Genomic DNA, 23,160 nt, shown 5'->3' with positions numbered 1-23,160 from the left:
AAATGATCTCCATCCGTCTAGATTTCACCGAACGCCAACACCAAGCTCGCACGCCCATTACTACCTAAGGAAGATTTGGACCCCTCGCCCAACGCCACCACCACTACCGCCTTTGCCTGCCTTAAAAGCCCCCTCTTAATTCATATCAGCCCGATGCTGCCCCACCAACCCACCCCCTACCCTCTCAGCTCACAGATCTCTCCCCAAAGCAAGAACCATGCCATGGACCACTTCCCATCTCTCTCTCGCTCGCTCCCCATATATAACTAAAGCTTGCGACGAGGAGTACAAGGTGCAGTCACTGTGTGTGTCAGCCATCGCATTCCTGTTTTAACAACCCCCTGCACCCTTTCCCTTCTTCTCGCGGAGAAGGAAAGACAGAAAGGGTACCAAGGAGAGCGGTCGGTAGGAGAATGGCTCGTCTTGCTCCGCTCTCGGAGGAGCCCATCAGCGAGGAGGAGTCCAGGAGCACGGCCAGGAGAATCCACTCCTTCCACAACTGGATCAAGAGCCACCTGCCCGTGCTCTCCAACAAGAGAAACGACCTGAAGATCCTCCTCAGCGTCCTCGGCTGCCCCCTCTCCCCCCTCTCCGTCTCCCCGAAACAGCCTCGCGACGTCAGAGCACGACCCTTCGCCGTCTGGTCATCGGTGTTGCCTCCGATCTCATGTTCTGCGATTTGTCGTGTCGCATGCAGGTGGCGTCGTCGGCTCAATACATAATTCAGCAGTTCCGGGCGACCACGGGGTGCTCCAAGAGGGAGAGGACGGCCAAGAGCATGTACGCGTCCGGGAGGGTGCGGATGGAGATGGCTCAGGAGCACGGGGTGAGCTCGTCGGGCTCGGCCTCCAAGGGCCACCACAAGGGCTGCTTCGTGGTGTGGCAGATGGTCCCCGACATGTGGCTGGTGGAGTTCGCGGTCTCCGGCCATCAGATCGCCGCGGGCAGCGACGGGAAGGTGGCCTGGCGCCGCACCCCATGGCTCGGGGCTCACGCCGCTCGCGGCGGGGTCCGTCCCCTCCGGCGAGCCCTGCAGGCAAGTGGACCGGACAGCATAAGCTTAAAGTTCCTTCTCTTTATGATCCTTCAACCTTTTTCTTCGTCTGCTTCTTCTTCCTCTTGGCCTCCACATGCTTGCCTCCTCGTTTGAGCTCTGACTGCTTTCAGGGAGAATGTCTGGTCCACCCTCTCATTCTATGATTGAATGGCTTTTGATTGATCAGTAGTTGGCACGTGAAATGTCTCCCCTTTTGTCTCACAACGCATTGCAAGATCAGAATCGTCCTACTGGTCTTCCTTCCAATGGCTTTTTCATATGATAAAAAGTGAAAATGATCAAAGATTCTGACATATTATAAGGTTATGAGCTGAAATGTATGTCTGATTAGCTTAGCCGATAAAAGATTTTGACAGATTATAAGGTCCTTTATAGCATATCTATGATCTCCATTTCACAATTCAGCTTTACATTATCATTGTCATTGTGGTCGAACTTGCTCTATCTTCTCCTACATCGCCATAAATACATGCATTGAGAGCTTGCAATTGTGTTCTTTTTTGGATGCTGATCGAGTACGACAGGGTCTGGACCCCGAAACGATCGCAGCCGTCTTCTCCCCCGCGCAACACATCGGAGAGAAGCACATCGGGGACGAGGAGTGCTTCGTGCTGGAGTTGGTGGTCGACGACTCGGTGCTGTCGAGCTGGAGCGACAGCACGGCGGAGATCATCAAGCACCGGATGCTGGGGTTCTTCAGCCAGCGCAGCGGGCTGCTGGTGAGGCTCGAGGACTCGCAGCTGACGCGGATCCAGTCGCCAGGGGCGGAGGCCATGTACTGGGAGACGACCATGGTGTCGTGCATGGAGGACTACCGGCGCGTCGACGGCCTCATGATCGCCCATTCCGGCCGGTCGGTGGCGAACCTGCTGAGGTTTGGGTTGGGCGTGAGGGAGCACCGGGTGTCGACGCAGATGGAGGAGAGGTGGACCATCGACGACGTGCTCTTCAACGTGCCCGGCCTCGCCGCCGACTGCTTCATTCCGCCAGAGGAGGTGCGGCGGAGCTGCTTCTACGACATCGCCATCAGAGATCACTAGCCGATCACCTCAGTTTCTCTACAGCTCACGTAGGAAGAGCTATTACATTCCATGTAAAAATCATGTTCTCCAATAATGGATTCCAGTTCTTATGTATATATATAGTTATATATATATATATATATACTCTGATGTGTTCATTGAGCTCACAGTCTCTCGAGCAAAGCAGTTCTGTCTGCTTCTCTTCTTTCTCGCACTAGAAATGTCTCCTCTCTGATTGCATCATATGGCATTGTCATAGGCAAGCATGACTAAGATTGAGCTTGCAATGCAGCATCTCTGTGGGGAATCAAAGATGTTTTTGGCATTAGAGAAGTCTCTGCTCACATCATACGACATGATTGGATTCACATGACAAAGAAAGCAGCCACGCCGCTACTCCCTCTCCGCAGACGAAGACTGGGCTGTAAACTCGTAGTGCGGCAGTAGCTATCTATATAAATCGATGCTACCACCACATGGGCTTCTTTTCGGGTGTTGCTGGTGGACTTCATGCTTCATCTCCAACATGGCTGAAGCGAAAGGTAGAAGACCACCTGTGTTATGATAATATGGTAATGGAACCTGTGGTGTCAGGTGTGACCTCACTCGGCCATGGGGGCAATAGATCTCAGTGTCATGCATGAAGCACAGAGTGCCCAAAAGATGGAAAAGGGGAGGAAGCACATGGTGGGAGGGGTTGTCCCCTCCAAAGCATCTGCAAGTCTTGCCTTTGATCTATCTATCAATCAATCATGGAGGTCATGCAGAAGCCTCTCCCACATGCACCCCAGAGGTAGTCCTCCTGTCTTGCAGACACTTTAACCTAACCACATGACCATAATAAGAGCAGTGTTGGGTTAAGGAATCTCCTACAGAATTAAAGGAAACAACTTGTATTTTTGAGCTATTTGCATGAACAAAAAAACATATTATTACAATTTTATTACCCAATCTTTTAAACAAAATGAGTTAAATTGAGTGTTCTAAACCACAACCGAATCTAAATTTATCTTCGTCACTTATCTTTTATATTAAAAAAAAAATCAAGAATTCCCGATAGAGTTGAGAATGACTAAATAAGAAAGATATTGGGTATAAAATTATCCTTTAAATTGAAAGCCAAAAAACAAGATCATAAGAACTGTTGTAGTAATATTTTTGTGTAGTGGTTGGATGATGAGAAAGAAATTAGAACAATTTTAGATCATAATGTGTTGCTTCCCCACAAAATGACCAAACAGTGATGTCGTTGGATTCAGGAATCTGCTGTTAATTAAAAGGCCAACGAAGCAGAGAGGACAACTCCTGTAGCACTGCGTGCATGAACGCCAGTTAGATCTTTCAATGACATTTATATGGTAATAGTTGCATGAACAAGATTTGAGTCCAGTTGGGTCGATTCTACTATCGACTTCAAAGTTAGTTCTAAGGATCCTTTGATACTCAAGTTAGTAATACGTAAAAATCGAACTTAGAAAATAAAACATGACTTTTGAGACGAAACAATTCAGTGGAATCGTAGGAGATTGGGAATTTAATTTGGATATAATTTTTTTAATGTAATTTTAAGTTTCAAAGCTAATTTGGCTCCCAATTTAATTAAAGATAGTTAATAGGTTTTAGTGAAGTAACGAAGATGAAGTAAGGCTTCCTTCACAAACGTTGACATGGAATTCATAAAGATTATAGTCTAAGATGTTTAGTCTCATCAAAGACTTTACTTTGGGTTAAGAGTCATTTAATAGATAGATTGTTACAACTCCACAATAAGGATCGGTAAACCGTTTGATGTTTATTTTACATTTTAACACTAGTTAATGATCCATCTAATTCAAGGCCTTTTTTAACTTTAATAATGGAATTAAATTTTTTGCTTACATATTAGTTGAAAGGAATTATTTAAAAAAAAATTAAAACATGGTTTGATGTTTCAGTTTCATCGGAAAAATATTTGTCTATGATAAAAAAAGATAAAAGTCATCAATCGACATCTCACTACATTAGCAAAAATTAAATAAAAAATATTCAAAAATTAACGAAATACTATTGTTCTCTCTTACTTTTACGTAACTCATAATTATAGTCTAACTTAAGAATCGAATAAACTATATTAAAAACCTCACTCAGACAAATGTTTTTATACATATTAACACACTGCATCATGTATCCTGAGATGCTTCAGATGACTCTAAAGGCTCCTAGTGCAAGTCGGATTTAAATCAAGTCGGGTTGATCAACCACTCCAAATCTACCACCAGCACTATCCCTCAACATACTTATCGAATTGATATCACTCTAGTGCTGATGCATTTCTTTGACTCAATTAGGTTTGTCGATGAGTCGAGAGAATATGATCTTGACTCGATCAGGTGCGCCCAATGGTTAGAGTCAAACAAGTTACATTGGGTCAACCAAATGAACTCAAATTGAGCCTGTTAGGTGTATATAAACCTGATTGGATTAGGCCAATTCAACTCTGCATTGAACCGTAATCAAGCTAAATTTATCAATATTATTTTCAAATTTTACATGGATATATGAGAAATATATCCATATCAGCATCGACTCGAAGCCACCTCTATAGTCCAATCATCTCAACATATCAACCAGAATATTTTCACCGTATTAACACATGAGTCTATATGCAATAAATGTAATGTTTGATAATTCAACGGATGCCTTCATGACTTAAGTCAATAACCCTCCCACTTGCGATTAGGTCGAACACTCGACTTAGGTTGGTTTTAAGTCGCTAACACATTGGACAACAAAAATCTATCTTAATAGACATAAACCAATAGGAAGAAATCAGGACTTTGCTAATGATGACACATCGAATAAGGCTTACTTAAGATGATGCTAAGCTATTAGAATTTAAATGATCATCTTTCCTAACATTCTACTCTCCATCACCGAACAATATGGTCTTGAGATGTTTGGTAGAGATATTGACTATTGATAACAAAGGAAAAAAAAATCAAGCTCGGACGTAAGATTGTGATTCAAATTGGACGAAATGAGCCCATCAAAACATGTAGTCATCAATCAATACGGCCTCCCTCTTGTCTCTATCGCTTTGCACAATAATACAACAAAGCACATAACATCATAGAAGAAGAAGAGGCACATTGGTTTGAATACAATGAGATGGTTCCGTGGTTGACTTGCTGTGCCATCAACATTAGGTGGGGGATGAGCCAATGAGTATTATGTATCATTACTTGTGACAACATTATTACTATAATCCGCATAACGTATCATAGTGTATTTATGTATGTGAAGCAGAGATCGCTATAATTGCAAGAATATTTCTCCATCTTACGCCTTTCAAAGATAGCAGTCTGCTTTTCTATAGATCCACAGCTTCAATCTCGAAGCCCTCTCACAAATTCCACACAGTTTCCAACTTGTAACACCTCGAGACTTCCTTCTCTCTCTCTCTCTCTCTCTCTCTCTCTGGAGGGGTAAGGAGCCTGTTTCTCTGCAATTCTATTGACTGATTCAGGTACTGTCTCTCGCCAGGAGTTCCTCATCTTCTACTAATGATGTTGTTTACTCGTATCTGATAGACGAATTCAGCTGGCTTTTGCTTTGTTTATGCAGTCAATCGATGGATCATCACTGTGTTCTTAGATAAAACCTTGTTATTTGGCATTCGGTATGTTCTTATGGGTCATATATTTGTACTTGCGTGCATCTACAGCTACATCCCAACCTATCGAGATAAATCGTGAAGCTTGACGACATGTTGTTGCCAAAAAGATGGCAGAGCTGCATGATGCTTCTCATCTTTGTCCTCTCGGATGGTACAGGTGACATAGGCACTTATCATCTGCTCTTCCTCTCGACGGAAATCCAACTCACGAGTGCTCAACGATTCAGGGACGACAAAACAGAGCATAGCAGCTACTGCTGCTGTCTGCGGCAAGGATCTGCAACCCAGGAGCAGAGTTCTGATGGGCTTTGCGAGTCTAGCCGACACCATGAATGCATCAGGTCTGGTGTTCTGTGTGGCGAATCCCAGTGCTGACGCGAACGCGCTGAGGAATGGATTGGATTGGGCTTGCGGACCGGGCGGTGCAAACTGCACTGCGATACAGCCAGGGCAGCCTTGCTATGAACCCAATAACCTGACTGCCTTGGCTTCCTATGCCTACAATGACTACTACCAAAGAACAAGAGCAAGCGGAGGATCCTGCTCCTTCAACAACACCGCCATGACGACCACCAGTGATCCTAGTAAGCGGTTTGTTCTGTGAATCTACCTTCCTCTGGTTTCTTTCGAGAACAATGATCTCGTGGAGCTGTGCTGCTGCATGACATATTTAATGTGTGAGATAACTGAGGCACTGATCATAGAGTCCGTCTGTGGATGGTATTCTTCACCATCATCATCATCATGATCATCATCATCATCACTGTTATAGTAATATCAAGATAGGTTGGACAGGTAACACAATGATCTGCTATCAATCAATGACCCAAGGAACTCATAACACACACAGCAGAACTTCTAGTGTTTTGCTTGCAGTTCCATTACAAGTGCTTTCCTCCTACAAATCCTAAGCTAATCGATCGGGTTGTGCAGGCCATGGCTCATGCATCTTCACTGGAAGGTGAGTACTGTGTCGCAGAATATGCCTGCAAACTTATCCTGCCTTAAAACTCCTATGATTTCTCCTTAATGGTATTCGTTTGGAAGAACAGTGCGGGAGGGACCACGAACACCAACACAACCACAAGCCCGAGTCCGACTACCACTCCGAGCAGCGGTGGATCGCCCGGCAGTAACAATTACGTCCCTCTTGGTTCAAACATCGATAGAGCTTCTTCCGCATCGCGTGCGCTCCAAGTGGTGGCATGTTTGCTCCCCTTGCTGTGCTCTTTCCGGTGCGGCATGTAAACCTTGGTATGATTCATGGTGATTTGACAGAAACAACATGAACAAAGTGGGGAACGTCTTTTTCATTCTGAAAACATTTTTTTGGTTTTTCTGTATATCTTTCTTCAAATATGATGTATGTTACCACCTGCTGTGTGTTCATGTTTCATGTTTGTAGAACACAGGAGAGCTGATCAGGTGAGGTAGAAGAAAAGGATTGCTATCTCGCTTGTTAATGGAAGACAACCGTGATGCTACCTCTGTCCAACGAGTGTTGGAGCCATTACTGCTGCAGCCTTGTCCTTCTCATCAACTTCAATTCTTATACTTAGTACGTATCAATAGATTCTTACATGTTAACTTCAGTCTTAAATGTTCACATGATAATGATTTTAGAATCGACGATTTTGATACCCTAAAAAATAGAATTTGATTTTATTATATCATTTATCACTAATATATATATATATATATATATAATGATGATTTTTTGAAAAAAAAATTATAGTTTTAAAAAATTCTCACAAAAGGCACTAGGTAGAGGAGAGGAGAGTTATGACGATGGAAGCCAACGATTGCTTGTTTCGTGAACGAAAATGATGAGGATAAGAAGCACGAGGACAAGTCTAACCAAAATTAATAGAGTTTATGAAAGTAAGGATGGGTTTGACGATAGCCAAAAGGGTCGAACAATGATAGCGATGTTGGGCTGTGGCCAATATAGGTAATATTATTATTTAAAAAATATATTGGAAGAATTTTAAATTAGATATCAATTGAGTTTTTTAAAAAAATAAAAGATTTTTTCATAAATTCGCCCATAACTAAATCCTAATATTAAATAGTTTTCATATTGAAGGAAGGCTGGACTTGCCAGTGCTAATGTCTCAATCAATCAGTGTTGGAGCAGCTGCCAGTAGTGTATGGATTGATAAAGCATGTGATGATCATTATTATATGAGGAGACATGGTCCATCCGACTCCTGGAAGCAATCCATTGACCATTACTCTTGTCTTTGATTCTTGAAAGCACAGCCAACGCAATCATATTCTTCTTTTGCCTTTTCCTTTTCCTTCTCTTTTGACGAAGAAAAAGGAAGATCAAAACAACTGAGGAGGCGACAAAGTCTTTGATCTGAGATCACATCCAAAATCGCCAATCACACAGCGTCTTGAACTGAGCACCATCGTCCTCCAAGCTCAGCTCAAATGGTGCGCTGCAACCGTGGCATGGGAATCCGGATAAGATAGATATATAGGAAATCTGACGGTGGTGACAGAGGCCACGTCACTGTCTGCCCGTGCCGCGACGACACACTGTTTGGAATTTGCAGGCTGACGGTGTCGGTGCCTCAAAATATGGCGCACATTATTGCACCACCATCAATGGATCATGCAGGCACGTACTGTCCACAGCAAGCAATGTACTCAGATAGCAACCAACCCACCGACTCAAAGTTATCCCCGGCTTTTACTCTTGTAGGTCCCAACCTCACATGATGTGTTGGTCGAGTAGGGTCGTATTGTCTGTCGACCAGAAGGAGATTGATCCAAATGTAGGAGGGGTAATAATTTCACGGACCAAACGAAAGAGGCAAACGAGTTGGAAAAGGTGCAAACATCCATGTGATGTGCCTCGGCGCGTCTCTGTAGCCTCATCTGCGTCTTCGCTTCCGCCAATGGATGTCAGTGCCTCTGCCTCTCCACTTCCTGCCGACTGGGATGCGTCAGCGGTAATTAACTCTCTGTGCAAATGATCTTTCAGTAAGCTGGTAATTCCACACCGAAAGCTTTGCAGGGAACGTAGGACCAGCAGCAGTAGCAGCGGTTACGGTGACGGCAGTATTGGCTGTCGACATCGGAAGAACCGTGATGAGGCCTCACGACGGCCACACAGAGAGGTCCCACGCTCTGTCCTCCACCGTCACGTTCCTCACGCGGGCTTCTTAATAAATCCTCGCCCTTGGACTCCGCCTGCTTCTGCTTCTCTCTGCGTAGCCATGAGGGATCTGTGCTTCTCCCTCGTTCTTCTGGTGCTCCTCGTCGGCGCCCGGTGCTCCGCCGCCACCGGGGAGGAGAAGGCTGCGAAGGGCGGGAAGCCCTGGCTCGACACGGGCGGGCTGAGCCGGGGGGCGTTCCCGGCGGGGTTCACGTTCGGGACGGCGGCGTCGGCGTACCAGGTGGAGGGGATGGCGCTCCAGGACGGCCGGGGGCCCAGCATCTGGGACGCCTTCGTCAAGATCCCAGGTAAATCTCAGCCGCCCGTTTCGTGCTTTGATGTCCGCTCTCGCGATCGGACGGTCCAGATTGATCAATATGCTAACCATTGTGACTCCGTCGTTTCCTCTGTTTCTTCTTCGGATGCTTAAATCTGTTGATGTCCGATTGGACGAGTAGGGGAGATAGCTAACAATGCTACTGCCGATGTCAGCGTGGACGAGTACCATCGTTACAAGGTAAATATGCACGCCAAATGCTTTTGCTTCTCTGATACATGCTCTGGTTTTCTACCTCGTCTCACCATTTTTGTGGAGCAATTTAGATCAGTGTAACCCGAATGGAAAAGAGATAACTGTCTAAGAAAAACACTGTTTGAACGAAGGTTATAAACATCAAAAAGAAAAAAGAATCTATGCAAATTATCGAGAGCATGAGATACTGTAAATCGCTGAGCATTTGTTGGACAGGAAGACGTGGATATCATGAAAAAGATGAATTTTGATGCATATCGTTTCTCGATCTCTTGGTCACGCATTTTTCCAGGTAAACTAGAACTCCCATCTACCATCGATTTGTATGGGGTGAGTTCTTCTTATCCTTGACGATGAATGATCTCCTCGTTCTGGCTTTTCTTTGCCCATGCAGAGGGAGAAGGAAGAGTGAATTGGAAGGGAGTGGCATATTACAACAGACTGATAAATTACATGCTACTGCGAGGTATAGACGCTTGACATTGGAACCAAAAACCTGTTCTAATCTTTGAAGATCAAGTTCTGTAGTGAGGTTTTGGATGTCTTCCTCCTTCAGGCATCACTCCCTATGCAAATCTCTATCACTATGACCTCCCGGAGGCACTGGAGAAGAAGTACAATGGCTTGTTGAGCAGGAGAATTGTGTATGTTAAACCATTCTTTCTCTCTCTCTCCAAGATGTCAAGATCGATCCTCGATTGTATGGTTTGCAGGGATGCTTATGCGAACTATGCGGAATTTTGTTTCAAGACGTTCGGCGACAGGGTGAAGAACTGGATGACATTTAACGAGCCAAGAGTAGTAGCAGCTCTCGGATACGATGACGGTAAATTTGCTCCAGGGAGGTGCACGAACTGCTCGGCTGGAAACTCTGCTACCGAGCCATACATCGTTGCACATAACATGATCCTTTCTCATGCCGCTGCCGTCAAAAGATACCGTGACAAGTATCAGGTAAACACCATTCTCGATTCGCACTTTGAAATGTAATGTTGGATGTCGACTTTACGGTAGATTTTCACCTTTCCAGGCTAAACAAAAAGGTAGAATTGGTATACTCTTGGATTTTGTTTGGTATGAGCCACTCACGGACTCGAAGGACGACCAAGACGCAGCTCAAAGATCGAGGGATTTCCATCTGGGATGGTAATATGTATCCAAAAGTCTATTATCTGGAGATAGCAGTTCATTACCCTGTGTTTGATCTCATCATATGCTTCTGCAGGTTCCTGCACCCTATAATCTACGGTGAGTACCCGAAATCGATGCAGGAGATAGTTCAAGCAAGGCTTCCCAAGTTCACCGAAGAAGAGATCAAGATGGTCAAAGGCTCCATCGACTACGTGGGGATCAATCAGTACACGGCTTACTACATGTTCGACCCTCATCTTCCCAAGCAGGAGAAGCCCACTCGTTACCAGTCGGACTGGAATGCCGGATTCGCATGTAAGCTCCTCCATTGCCATGCGTAGTCTGTACGAGGAAACCAGTACTAAATCTCGTATCTGTGGTGTTTGCAGTCGAGCGCAATGGTGTGCCAATCGGACCAAGAGTAAGACATCTGTTTGCTCTGACTACGTTGTTGTCGACCTTCGATTCATTCGATGATGCGAAGTGGCATTTGCAGGCGCACTCCGAGTGGCTTTACATCGTTCCCTGGGGGATGTACAAAGCTGTGACCTACGTGAAGGAGCACTACGGCAACCCCACTGTGATCTTATCTGAGAACGGTATCCATGACGAAGCTTTTGCTCTTCCATTTCACTGTGTGCAGTCACTGACTCGACGACGACGGTGGTGACAGGAATGGACGATCCCGGAAACGTCACTCTTCGACAGGGGCTGCACGACACCACCAGGATCAACTACTACCGGAGCTACATAACGGAGCTGAAGAAGGCGATCGACGACGGCGCCACCGTGATAGGTTACTTCGCCTGGTCCCTGCTCGACAACTTCGAGTGGAAGTCCGGATACACGTCCAGGTTCGGGATCGTGTATGTGGACTACAAGAACCTCCGGCGGTACGCGAAGATGTCGGCGTACTGGTTCAAGCAGATGCTCGACAGAGGTAAGAGGAACTGAGCCAGGAATGGCTCCCGTGCTTCGATCGATTTCGTTCTTTCCTCAGCGCTGGTATCGGCTGAAGTGGCTGCCAACAGAGTTTGTATCCGAACCGCAGCATAACAATAAAGGAGGTGTTGGTGACGGGACAATGCTTTCCATGCTCTTGCTGTTGGAAATCTTCATGTCGTGGGCAATCAAACCGGTTTAGATGTTATCGAGTGATCTCTGGAGTCAAATCGACATATCGTTTCTCCTAATTTGAACTGAGTTTTGATCCGATATAACTGACGGAAAGATTACGATAATATATCGAAAATGGGTCAAACACTAACACGTCTACGTTGACTTAAATGACAAGTTTCTAACACTAACATGTCTAGGTTGACTTAAATTACATGTCAATCAAGTTTGAGATGGATATATGATATAACAACAGACGATAAAGTGGAGGAAGGGGAAAGGGGAAAGGGGAAAGGGGAAGTGGAAGGCGACGACTAGCCGCAGGAGGCCGAGATGGGGAGTCTATGGCCGAGGAGATGTTGGTGGAGTAGCCTCAGTGGGACGGACGAAGCGCCGCTTCTCCTCCTCCAATTGTCTGGAGGCGGCCCGGTAGGCTCCGGCTGCCGCCTCGGCGGTGGGGTAGGTGCCTAGCCAGAGGCGGACGCGACGGATGGGGTCCCTGATCTCGGCTGCCCACTTCCCTGACGGCCGCTGCCTCACCCCCTTCTGCCTCCCGGAGGCGGATGAGGATGCACTCGACGGCCCCGATATTTTGCGGGTTTCTAGGGTTTTGTCCGTACGAGTCAAGGGAATCTCATACCTAACTCGCTTCCTCTTCTTCTTCTTCTTCTTCTTCTTTTTCTTCGATCCACTCCCACCTTCCTCATCCTCGTCGTCGCTGGAGGACTCGGTGGTGTCAGGATCGGCGAAGAAGACGCGAGCCTTTCTCACCGCTTTGTTCTCCAACCCCAACGAATCGTTCAGCTTCTCCGACAGATCGCGCTCGGACGGAGCCGATTTCTCCAGCTTCTCCTTCGGACTCGAACCGGAAGCACCCATTTGCTCCGGTTTCTTCGTCGTGCTCTTCCTCTGCATCCTGCCTCCCACCTTCCTCCTTCCTTGGGTCGAAAACCGGAAGCACCCAGCTCGATTACCAGCTCCTATGTGAGAGAGGAGAAAATGAGCATAGTTTCTATGGTGGAGGGTTTCCAGGCGAGCTTTGAGGAGCACAGAATCGAGGAGCGGAATCTGATTCATGCACTTGGCAGCAGCAGCAGCCGGCGACGGAAATCTCCGCCTAGCTCTTGCTGCTACGTGGAACAATCAGAAGAATCAATCATAAATATAAATTCAAAAGATAATACACATAAAATTAATCTAAAACTTTTTATTAACCTATATTTAAAAATTATTTTTTTATTCACCCACATATAATTAAAATTAAAAAGCTAATATATATATATATATAGGTGTATTTTTTATTTAGATATTACTCGTTATTCCCTACTAAAATAACTTTGTTACAGTAGATAACAAACTACCGTTTTCCCTTCCCTTGTCATGCCATCTCATCTGCTCCGTCACGCCGCCGCCTCCGAAGTCTCGGCTTCGCGCCGACTGTTATTTTTTTTTCTCCTTTAACATAAATTAATTATCATAAATAATATATTTTTTATTTAAATTATTAAGTTTTCTTATTTATATAGTATGAATAAAAAAATAAAATTATTTTTAAATTATATGAATAAGTTCAAATTTTATCAATGAGTTAAATTATTAATTGATATGATTTTCAAAAAGAAAATAGTTTAAAATTTATTTTTACGTGGATCATAATAAATAAATGTTATAGTTATATCTTTGTGTGTGAGAATAAATTAAAATAAATTAAATCTTTTGGGGGGAGTTATCTTCTTGTATATAAATGGGCTCTAGTTTTCTAATTTCTCACTCAACCGATAAGTGGAAGGGTTGAAGAAAGAATTTTTCGAGAAGAGATAAGATTTTTTATTTTAAACATTTATGTTTGAAATTTTTGAAATTAGGATTATTAGATTTTTATGATGCATAATAATATTTTAATTTTAAAAATTTATGATTAATAAATAATAATAATAATAATAATAATAATTGATTTGTGATGTTAATTTGACTCGTAATGATCTCTTAGGCTTAATTAAATTTTAAGACTGATTTAATTATTAAAATTTTATTTTTAGATTATAATAATAGTTCTAATTCATTTAATTAGATATATCTATGTTTTTAAGAATAATGTATAAATCCTTATGATTTAATTAGTTTTAAATTTAAGATTATAAATCTAAATTGTTTAATTCATATATTTGAGTTACACCTTAATAATTGAAATAAAAAAAATTAATTTAATTAGTGGGGTCAAATTTAGGATTTGACTTGAGTTAAGTTTGATCAGACGAACTCATATGACCACATATGACTTAGCACATATGGTAAGACATAACTTAGCTCATATCGTCGAGTATAGTCCAACCAATGTGGTTAGATATTGTTGAGAAAACGACAAGAGCATCACATACACAACAAAAAATTAAAATAAAAATTATTTCCCATACAAAATAGCATCATATCACCGAGAGATGATCAGGAGCATAAAAAACTCAAAATCATAAAATCGCATCAAGGGGTGAAACGTTCTCACCTAGAGGAACTCGTATATCCCCAGAAACATAAATTGTGGCTCGCTGGATGAAGAAGCTTTCATGAACTCCTCTCTAGTGGTAGTCAATATGATGGATGATAGCGACGATGCTCCTCCTTCTCGTGATAGACTCTCTCCTCATGACAATGCTCCATCACGCAACAAGACAACAATAGTAGTGAGTAAGGAAGGGAACAACCCTCTTGCTATCCTCTCACACAAAGGAGACTACGGGAGAGAGATCAGTAGAGGGAGATGAGAGGCTAGTGGCTCAAATGGGTCTAGTTTATAGAGAACCCCTCTTGTTAAACCTAATGGATCTCATGTAATGACTTAATGGATATTGGATCTTCATCTAATAACCACTAGTTTAACGAGTATTAGATGCTCATCGAGAAACTACTCTAAGCTCTTTGTTTTATTGGGTCTCACACATTGAATCCATGAAAAGGCTAAGGGAGCTTATTAGATATCTCATATTCAATTTTCTACTCGTCACGTCGTCCACTTTATGTGTGTGACATCATAGGCCCAATATCGAGCTGATCGTAAGTTGCACCTATCATAATCCCTTTTGACTCGTAACTTCTTTTAAATCAGTGAATTATTATCGTCATAACAATTTACTCAACTCATTGATTATGGACATACTATGTAACTATGATATAGTCTCCGAACGGTATAGAAGGATTTAATATATTGGATCTATCTACCTTTAGTTACCATATATCTATAGTCTCTCATCCATCTAATACCCGAGGGACCATATATTATGCATGGTGTTATCAGGTCCATAAGCAATCTATATAAGTCTCACTCTTATCCTTTATTGACATATAATTGTTTTCGTAAGGTTGGCTGTCATTCCCAATGGTCGTCTGTACTAAATCTGAAATTTTTAGACCTGTAACGAATCATTTAATGAACTCATTCTCCAGTGAGCACATGCACTCGGACACAATAGTTAAACGATTTCTCAATTCGTTATTTAGGAGGAATATATCCCCATTTAGGCAGGTGAGGGATACCACTTAATCCGTTTTAGAAGAAATCTATCATGAGAAATATATCTCTATTGGAAGAATATACCATCGAGTATTATTTACATCATTGTTATATGACTGTTATGCATATTATCCATATATATTGCATGTGACTAATACACGATTTTATTTACCATATAAAAATTATCATTATTTTTTTGAAACAAAGGTGTCATAATGAATTAATATGCTATCATTTTATATTTAATTATTAATATATATCATAACTATTAAAATTATTTTATAATTTTTAAATATTTTACCAATATATATGGTTGTTGATGCATCATCATATTATATTTATTTTTAGAATAATACGATACATTGTAATAGATACGAGACTTAGGTAAGAAAAGATTTTTTTTTTATCACATTTGACTTTAGTAAGAAGATTTTCTTAGTAAAAAATATTTATTATTATAAAGATAAATATTTAAATTTAATATTAAAATAATATATTTTTTATAAATATGGGATGTTCATCATCCTCCTCAAACATGGGCGGACTCATCCTGTACACCAAAAACCCAAAATGAGAGACTATTTTTGCCTCAATAATTTAGTTGCGATGTTTGGTTGATTAGAAGACTCCTAAATCTAAGATGCCACCGTTTAAATTAATTAAAAACAACAAGATTGTAAGATATTACTTTTCCTCAAGAAAAATAAATTCATCTCTTTTTTTTCAATACAATCAAAATAAATAATATTCTTTAAATACATTTTATTAGGGGAAATTTTCTTTACAGCAAGTGATAAAGAGAGGATCTTTATTTTTTATATATTTATTTAAACAAAAAATTAATCTAACATCGAAGGGATGGTATCGTACGAGAAGACGATCACGGAAATGAAGCGATATCAATGATGATTTTGTGCAGTTCAACGTGAGAATTGTAGCATCGTCGTCATCATTATAGCTACATCAAAACATCGTCGACTGTGAATCGAGGAGGTGTGTCCTCATGACAGTCCTCGAGAAGTGTGTCCATGGTGATTGGTAGAGCTATATGCATTCCAATCCAAACACTACCCGACAACCCCAACAGCGTCGATCCATCTCTCCCGTGCACCGCCTGCGTCATTCTCGGTCTTCTCATCCCACGTCGTAGGCTGTTTGAGTCGATGGTTGAGAAGACGCGACAGCACTCGGCAGATCGAATTTTCACCCAAAGGAAGAAAGCAATCGAGGAAGAAGACGATGAAAGCGACGTCGCTACTTCACTCTCCGGTTGACTCACACCTCAACATCAGCAGCACACAGGATATCGTGTATTTGCGAGCGAAAACACCACCAAGAAAAGACAGAGAAAACGAGAAGCGTTTTATTTCCTGCATTTACCATTGTGGACGTGAAACATAGCTCTGTATGCCAAGAATCTCCCTCGATTACATCTATAACTCAGTGGTAGAACCACAGACATCAATGATTTATCAGCATAATGTCATCAACTTTAGGAGATTCTCCCAATACAAAGCCTTTTCTTCTTCTTCTCGCCTTCGCTTCGTTACCTATACACCAAACGGACCAAAACACCACCAAACATATCTCTTCCCTGGGGGGCATTTCGGGATGATCAGCTCACATGAGCTACCTGTTGTGGAGCGGATCCGGGCAACTCGGCACCCGCCGCTTGGTGTCTTCCAAACCACCCCCCTCCGCCGCCGTCCCCGGAGGCGGAGAATCGCCGAGATGGACTGGTGTTCTCCTTACAAAAGGCGTCCGGTCTCTTCCGTCAGCGCTGGAGTTCGCCGGGAACGTCCGAATTGCCACTGCTCTAGAGTCGAACAACAGCCAGAGACTACTCAGTAGAACGAGACACAGAACCGCGGCTCCCGTCCTCCACCTCCTGGCCATCGAGGCGTCACCCAGCCGGCACTCTTCTCATCGCCGCCGCCTAACCCACCCCGGAATCCGAGCTTCCACCAACGAGGAAAACACAGAGAGAGAGAGAGAGGTGGTGATGGCTGCTTTGGAATGCCGGAAGCTCCGGCTTGCACAGTTTAAGAGAGCTGGAGGTCGAACACCTGCCCGTGATCTAAGATATAATATCAGGAACGCCACTGGTACGACGCCGTCGATGGCGGGCGCTGTCTTCTTGGTTTCGCATTTAAACCATGGTCTATTAGCCTCACTCTTCGTGTTCATCACCTAAACTTGGAACCACTCGAACCAAATGGTGGCACAAACTCGCCTAATCAACCTCGTTGTCACAAACCAAACAGCTGGAAGATGTACAAACAAGTATAAATCATCGAGTCTTCTTCACTGTTGCCTACCATCATCAACCTATCCCTGCTGTCTCTGTCTACAAGAGTTCCCATCGAATACCTTCGGGTGTAGGCGACAGTGAGTTGGTCATTTCAGCTGCGCAGCTTGCATCATGGATCTTTGATGGGACAATGCTGCACTTTGAGCATACCCACTTGTCCTCTGCCCAGCTTTGCATGTTGATATTGTAATTAGATATGATTTCTTGACTTCCACCATTTTTTCTGAGAATTTTTCCTACACTCGATCAGAGGTGTTCTTCTATTAACCTAAGTAGGGTCAGATGATTAAGTAGGTTAGGAAAACCAGACAAACTGGCCATCGTGTGGGTCAGGGAGAATCTAACCCACTATATTAAACTGCAGAAACAAATGGTTTCTGGGAACTGACAAGGTGGGTGATCGGGGGATGATCCACGTTGCCGGAGACTTAGAACACGGTCATTTGGAACTCTTTCAACCCTTCCTTTTCCTGCTGCACTCCCGAAGGAGAGAGGTGTAGAAAGGCCAACGGAAGGGGGAAGACTGGCCAGGAAAAGCCGGTCCTTGGTGCGCAAAAGCCGGGGTCTTTTGTCCTTGCAAACCACCGAACCAGCTTTCCCAGCCGGAGGTCATAAAGCGACTACCGGGAGCTTCTCCTTGGCTTTTGTTCTCCCCTTGGCTTCTTGTGTTCGTCCCCTTCCCCACTTGTCTGGTCTCAGCGTTAATGCCCCTCGCATACCACCCGATTCATCAGCCCCCGTAACCTGACCATGTCGTCGCTGACTTCCACGTGCGATCCGGTTAAGCTGATGAATGCCAATGAATGAGCCAACCACGAATAGAACCAATGCGTATGCTTGTTGATGGTACTACTTGCACTCTCATGAAGAAAACAGGGAGTTGAGAGTATGGGCTAAGAGGAAGGCCATTTGATCTGAACAAAGCCCCGTGGTCTGCACCGGCTTCCAATGAGATAAACACCGACATCAAATGTACCTTACACCACGCGTTGCCGAGTTCCGGGCACGGCCGGCCGATACGGTCGCTGCACGCTTTAACACCATCACTTACAAGGAGTGAATGCGTCAACTACTCGCCTTAATGGAGGAGCATCTCCGGCGTTGCTCATGTCGCCGGTGTTGGTGATTCATTCCTTGGACCTGGATGCGCAGGGGATGAATGATTCAGGTTCAGCCTCGTATGAACTGTTGGCCTGCAGGCACCTGGAGTGATCACCTGCTCAGAGCGCAGGGCTTGATCGATCCATTCATGCACTGCATCAGCTGCGTCCTTAGAGCATGCAGGTCGAGGGGGCAGACGAAGCTTCAACGAGCTAGCATTGGACAAGTGGAATTGGTGGAACCAAAAACATACTTGTGTTAACCCTCAAAGTGGGAGATCATTCCATTACTCTTAGGAAGAAAGTTAGAATCCCCTCTAGACGATGAATCAATTGAGATCAAGCCAGACATTATATCACATTACAACATCGAGTCCAGAACAATAGAAATTTGTACTCTAGACTCAGGCGTTGGTACAAGGAACTTAATATTCTTGCAGCCTACTCCACAGCAGATGGTGGCCACTAATCAATTATAAGCATCTTCTTCACCAACACTTCAGAGGTTTACATGTACCATAGCATCGTTAACTTCCCCCAAAGGATGGGATTAACTCCATTGATTGCAGCATTTGGATCTGTCTTTTCGGGCTGTTCTTTCCTTTATGTGCACTTAACACTTACCCTTCTCAGATCCTAAATCGACGGGGGATTCGTATGGTTGGCAAGAAGGGCCCATCGCATCCTGACATCTCGCTGTCCAACATGGCCGACAAATGTCCCCGAAGGTTGGGGGGCGTGCAAGTTGCCATGGTTACAGGAGAAGCATGAGCTGCTCCTCTGCGCCATGTCACATGGAAATCTAAAGCTTGGTCTAAGAATCACCGCAACAGTTTCGCGAGCAGAGCTGGGAAAAGTGTCGGGATTAGAACAAGAAATCGTGTTCTTGGCTTTGCATGAGTTCATGGCCGGCTGCAGGCAGCGCCAGTGAACTGGGAAGCTGTTATGTCTGCCATTATTATGGGAGGCTTCATCAAACCCCAATCTTAAAATGATTCAATCAAAATTGATGATAATATATTATTTTACATACTTGATAGTGATCCTTTACACTATCAGCACTGCTTGGTTGTCATTGACGTTGGGACTCCGGCGGCGAGAGTCATCAACCGATGGGGTCGAGCTTTGGCTTTGGCTTCAAGATCAGGAGACTCTCCTTTGGCTGGTCGCCTTCCTCTCTATCGTCTATCCATGCATACAAGTCGAGGTCAGGAAAGGGACTCCTGGCTTCGATCCCTCCGAAGATTTTATTAGAATTGAATGGAAAATGAGCCCGGGACCCATCTCAGTTGCCGACCCCATGATAGGTTTTTATCCTTTAGCTCGGGGACCGACCGTACCTATCATATTTATGGTTGCTGACTCATCGGATGGCAGGCTTACACCTCGAGCATATGTTGGGTGTCCTAAGTGCCATGGCAGCGAATAGTGGTGTCGCACTCGATGCCATCCCGATCTTTGCGGGATGACATTGTACTCGGTCGGCACCGTCCCAACCTTTGCGGGATGACGTTGGGCTCGAGTGGCACCGTCCCAACTTTTGCAGGATGGTACCATGCTCAGTCGGCGCTGTCCCGATCTTTACGGGACGATGCTGTACTTGGTCGGCGCCGTCCAACATTTGCGGAACGACATTGACCGAGGGGCGTGGTCTGCTATGTTGACCTTAACACTGATATGACTATGAACAGTAGTGTAGAGTGTAGGTTATCAAAATATGCCCTATCAATACTCATCCATAATCCAACATTTTAGTATTTTTAATATAGTATTGGGCATTTTTGTGAGAAGTGTCTTCTTATTCTTTGTAATTCTCTAATAACTCTAATTTTTTTTATCTAATACTAAAAATATCCATACTCTTCTATTCTTTTTCCTGTTGATCAATTCAATTACCATATTTTTATACTATATTATAGTAATTTTTTATCAATACTAGGAAAACATTATAACATAGTAAAAAAAAATACTATTATAATTTTTTATAAACATTATAACACAATATAAAATACACTATCACGAAATCAGTTCATCGGATCGGCATATAAGAAATAAAAAAAAATTGATTATCAAATAAATAATATTTCAGTACTAGGTATATATATATATAAATAGTTACTTCTCGAGAAAAGAATTATCTTCGGGAATTCATCCATTAATATTTTATACAACCGATATATAACATATCAATAAAGTTGGTGGCCAATCTATGGATGCCAATGGCAATCTATGGATAATATATCAATAATATCCTGAGGTTTCCTCCTTTCCCCAACCAATTGCTCTCACCGGTCGGTTTGGCGTCTCCTTATATTTTAACGTGGCAATAGTCGGTGATTTCCTCTCATTTGTTTGGTATATTGTGGCAACCACACTCCTACCAATTTAGAATAAGCATTCCAACACCATTGTGCTATTTAATCTCAACTTGGCTCCAATTATTGAATGCAATCTGTGGAGAATTCAGACACCAATACGATAAACAACAACAACACTGTATGATCTTCTTCTGCAGAATGAGGGCCCTTTGGCCAACTTTAGAGATAAGTGGAGAATCCTCTCATCTCCCCCACAATGGTTGGACCTGTCTTCCGTCCCCAGCAGTGGTTTCAGAACAGTGGAGTCCATTCCGAACGACAGCCTCATATTATTCGATGCATCCCCCCCGGCTTCACCCTGCAACTTGGCACCAGAAAATTGATGGATTACCTCCACCAGCCAGCAAAACAGGGGACTGATACAATGAGCACGCAAGACATGGGAGGTTTGGTTGCAGAGAAGTCCAGCTGCGACGCCTGTCCCTTGTCCTTGCCTTCTTCTCATCACCGCATCTTTATCCCCTCCCTGCTGCATGCTGAATGCTTTAGGAAGCTGTATGGGGGATGGAATTTGGCGAGGTTCGTTTGCTTTTTTCTTGGCCTGTGTGCAGAACCTATGTCCCACAGGTACATTGGCGTGCCCACCTTCTTCTCTCTCTTCGTCAGCTCCATGTATGCTGCAGGTGGCTTTCGGCAAAGCCATAACTGGGAAGTACCAATCCCCAGAATCCAGCTGTTTTGGACTTTCCATCCATTTACCCCTTCCTTCTCTCCCCCTCCATTTGTTTGCCACCTAAAAACAGATGCATGCAGAGCTTCAAGTTTCTTCTTCTGAGCAATCAAAGTATGATCTGTTGTTTCATGACTCTTTGTCGCTCGTCCAAGTTTCATTAGTTCATGAAACTTGTTTGTTCCTCGTCCAATTAGCTCATGAAACTTGCGAGGGACAAAGAGTCATGAAACAGATCATACTTTGATTGCTCAGAAAAAGAAACTTTGATTTCATCTTCCCTCATAATGATACATGCTAATATATGGGAATGGCTGCGAACATATACCTCATAGTCTCTGTACACACACACACACTAAACCACTCTAATCTAACACCTAATACAACCCAAAAGAGGCGAGAGAGAGAGAGAGAGATGATTGCGATACAAATTCCTCAAAACATGCTAAAAAAACTCTCCTTGGTTGGGTTTATGATGTCGCGGGCAGTGCCAGGCCGAGATCGGCCGTGCACGCGTCCGCATCCCAGCAGCTGAGGTGGCGTCGCGCCTCCGGAGCGGGCCGAGGAGCCGGCTCGGAGGAGACCGGTTCGAAGCCGAGGGTGAGTTCGAGGCCGACATCGTCCTCCTCGGGCTGCTCCGGCTCGCCCTGGCTCACGTGCGACGCCTCCTCCGCGGTGTCCGCGGAGGACATGCACTCGTTCTCCCGGCACTCCCCGTCTTCTCCCCCGGCAGCGGCCGACGGCGTGACGGGCACGGTGGCGTCGCTGGCAACCGACTCGTGGCTCCGGGCGCGCTGGAACTCGGGCGGGGGGGTCGCCGCCCGGGCGGGCTTGGACCCGGAGCGCTTGAACCGGGAGCGGGGCTTGTTGACCTTGTGCAGCTCCGCAGCGGCCTTGGAGGCGGCGGCGGCACCGGGGCCCTTGAAGACGTGGCGGATGTCGTAGGCCTTGAGCGGCGGGGCGGGGATGGAGGCCACCGTCTCGGAAGGGATCTGGACGATGGGGGATCCCTTGAGCACGGCCTCCACCGCAGCCTGGCAGAGCTGCCAACTGCCGGACCACAGCAGCCCGACGGAGCCGTAGATAGGGTTGACGATCCGCCCACAAGCCTCGTACAGCAGAGATCGAAATATAGCTGCGAGAACCAACCCATCAACAACACAAGCAACAGAGGTGGAACGAGTCACAGTCGGACAAGAGAGATACAGACCAGGGCGAAGGTGGTCAGGGCCGGCGTTGATGAGGTTCATGAGGCCAGCGCGGCCGTAGAACTTGGCGAGGAAGACGGTAGCATTGGCCTGGGACTCGGGGTTCTTGATCCACTGCAAGCACGGGCGGATGCTGCAGTTCTCGCTGCACCCTTTCCGCAGCACCCGGCATCCATTACAGCTCATCCTCATGGTCGAAATCCTACTCCTACCTCAGCTAAAGACGATGGTGATGTGCGAGGAGGAGGAGGCGGAGAGAAGGGGGTATATAACTGGTGGGGTGGGAGCACGGCCGTGGGTTTCCCAGGT

The 23,160-nt window shown here is 44.5% G+C and overlaps 5 protein-coding genes across 11 annotated transcripts; 3 read left to right on the top strand and 2 right to left on the bottom strand.

Annotated features, from left to right (window-relative positions):
• The first annotated feature begins 281 nt into the window (after positions 1-281).
• On the top strand, positions 282-2,241 carry LOC135638229 (uncharacterized). Its single transcript, XM_065151261.1, has 3 exons — positions 282-617; positions 698-1,036; positions 1,582-2,241. The coding sequence occupies exons 1-3, from the start codon at positions 414-416 to the stop codon at positions 2,095-2,097; spliced, it is 1,059 nt and encodes a 352-aa protein (XP_065007333.1). The 5' UTR covers positions 282-413; the 3' UTR covers positions 2,098-2,241.
• Positions 2,242-5,337: 3,096 nt separating this feature from the next.
• LOC135581253 (glucan endo-1,3-beta-glucosidase 4-like) lies at positions 5,338-7,218 on the top strand. Of its 7 annotated transcripts, none has more exons than XR_010495204.1 (6): positions 5,339-5,584; positions 5,683-5,891; positions 5,962-6,325; positions 6,668-6,695; positions 6,787-6,988; positions 7,140-7,218. XR_010495204.1 is itself a non-coding variant. In XM_065144033.1 (6 exons), the coding sequence occupies exons 2-5, from the start codon at positions 5,825-5,827 to the stop codon at positions 6,980-6,982; spliced, it is 648 nt and encodes a 215-aa protein (XP_065000105.1). In that variant the 5' UTR covers positions 5,341-5,584; positions 5,683-5,824; the 3' UTR covers positions 6,983-6,988; positions 7,140-7,218. The 7 variants fall into 7 exon arrangements, 6 of the variants coding, with proteins under 6 accessions (XP_065000118.1, XP_065000126.1, XP_065000135.1 ...); XM_065144033.1 differs by having other exon boundaries at positions 5,341-5,584; positions 5,962-6,318; XM_065144046.1 differs by lacking the exon at positions 7,140-7,218 and having other exon boundaries at positions 5,338-5,584; positions 5,683-5,885; positions 5,962-6,318; positions 6,787-7,110.
• Positions 7,219-8,668: 1,450 nt separating this feature from the next.
• LOC135633963 (beta-glucosidase 1-like) lies at positions 8,669-11,640 on the top strand. The gene is made up of 12 exons (XM_065144012.1): positions 8,669-8,694; positions 8,760-9,208; positions 9,359-9,417; positions 9,649-9,724; positions 9,827-9,898; positions 9,989-10,076; positions 10,146-10,386; positions 10,463-10,578; positions 10,658-10,878; positions 10,953-10,984; positions 11,060-11,162; positions 11,237-11,640. Exons 1-12 carry the CDS (start codon positions 8,684-8,686, stop codon positions 11,515-11,517), a joined length of 1,749 nt encoding a protein of 582 aa, XP_065000084.1. The 5' UTR covers positions 8,669-8,683; the 3' UTR covers positions 11,518-11,640.
• Positions 11,641-12,021: 381 nt separating this feature from the next.
• LOC135639107 (ethylene-responsive transcription factor CRF2-like) lies at positions 12,022-12,594 on the bottom strand. Its single transcript, XM_065152884.1, has one exon. It carries the CDS (start codon positions 12,592-12,594, stop codon positions 12,022-12,024), a length of 573 nt encoding a protein of 190 aa, XP_065008956.1.
• Positions 12,595-21,882: 9,288 nt separating this feature from the next.
• Positions 21,883-23,160, bottom strand: LOC135633958 (LOB domain-containing protein 40-like). Its single transcript, XM_065144001.1, has 2 exons — positions 22,854-23,160; positions 21,883-22,778 (listed from the first exon to the last, which is right to left on the bottom strand). The coding sequence occupies exons 1-2, from the start codon at positions 23,041-23,043 to the stop codon at positions 22,114-22,116; spliced, it is 855 nt and encodes a 284-aa protein (XP_065000073.1). The 5' UTR covers positions 23,044-23,160; the 3' UTR covers positions 21,883-22,113.

The sequence above is a fragment of the Musa acuminata genome, chromosome BXJ1-3, assembly GCF_036884655.1.
Source record: "Musa acuminata AAA Group cultivar baxijiao chromosome BXJ1-3, Cavendish_Baxijiao_AAA, whole genome shotgun sequence".
NCBI lineage: Eukaryota > Viridiplantae > Streptophyta > Magnoliopsida > Zingiberales > Musaceae > Musa > Musa acuminata.
The sequence above is the reverse complement of the archived record's forward strand: the minus strand, read 5'-3'. Positions and strand labels throughout refer to the sequence as shown.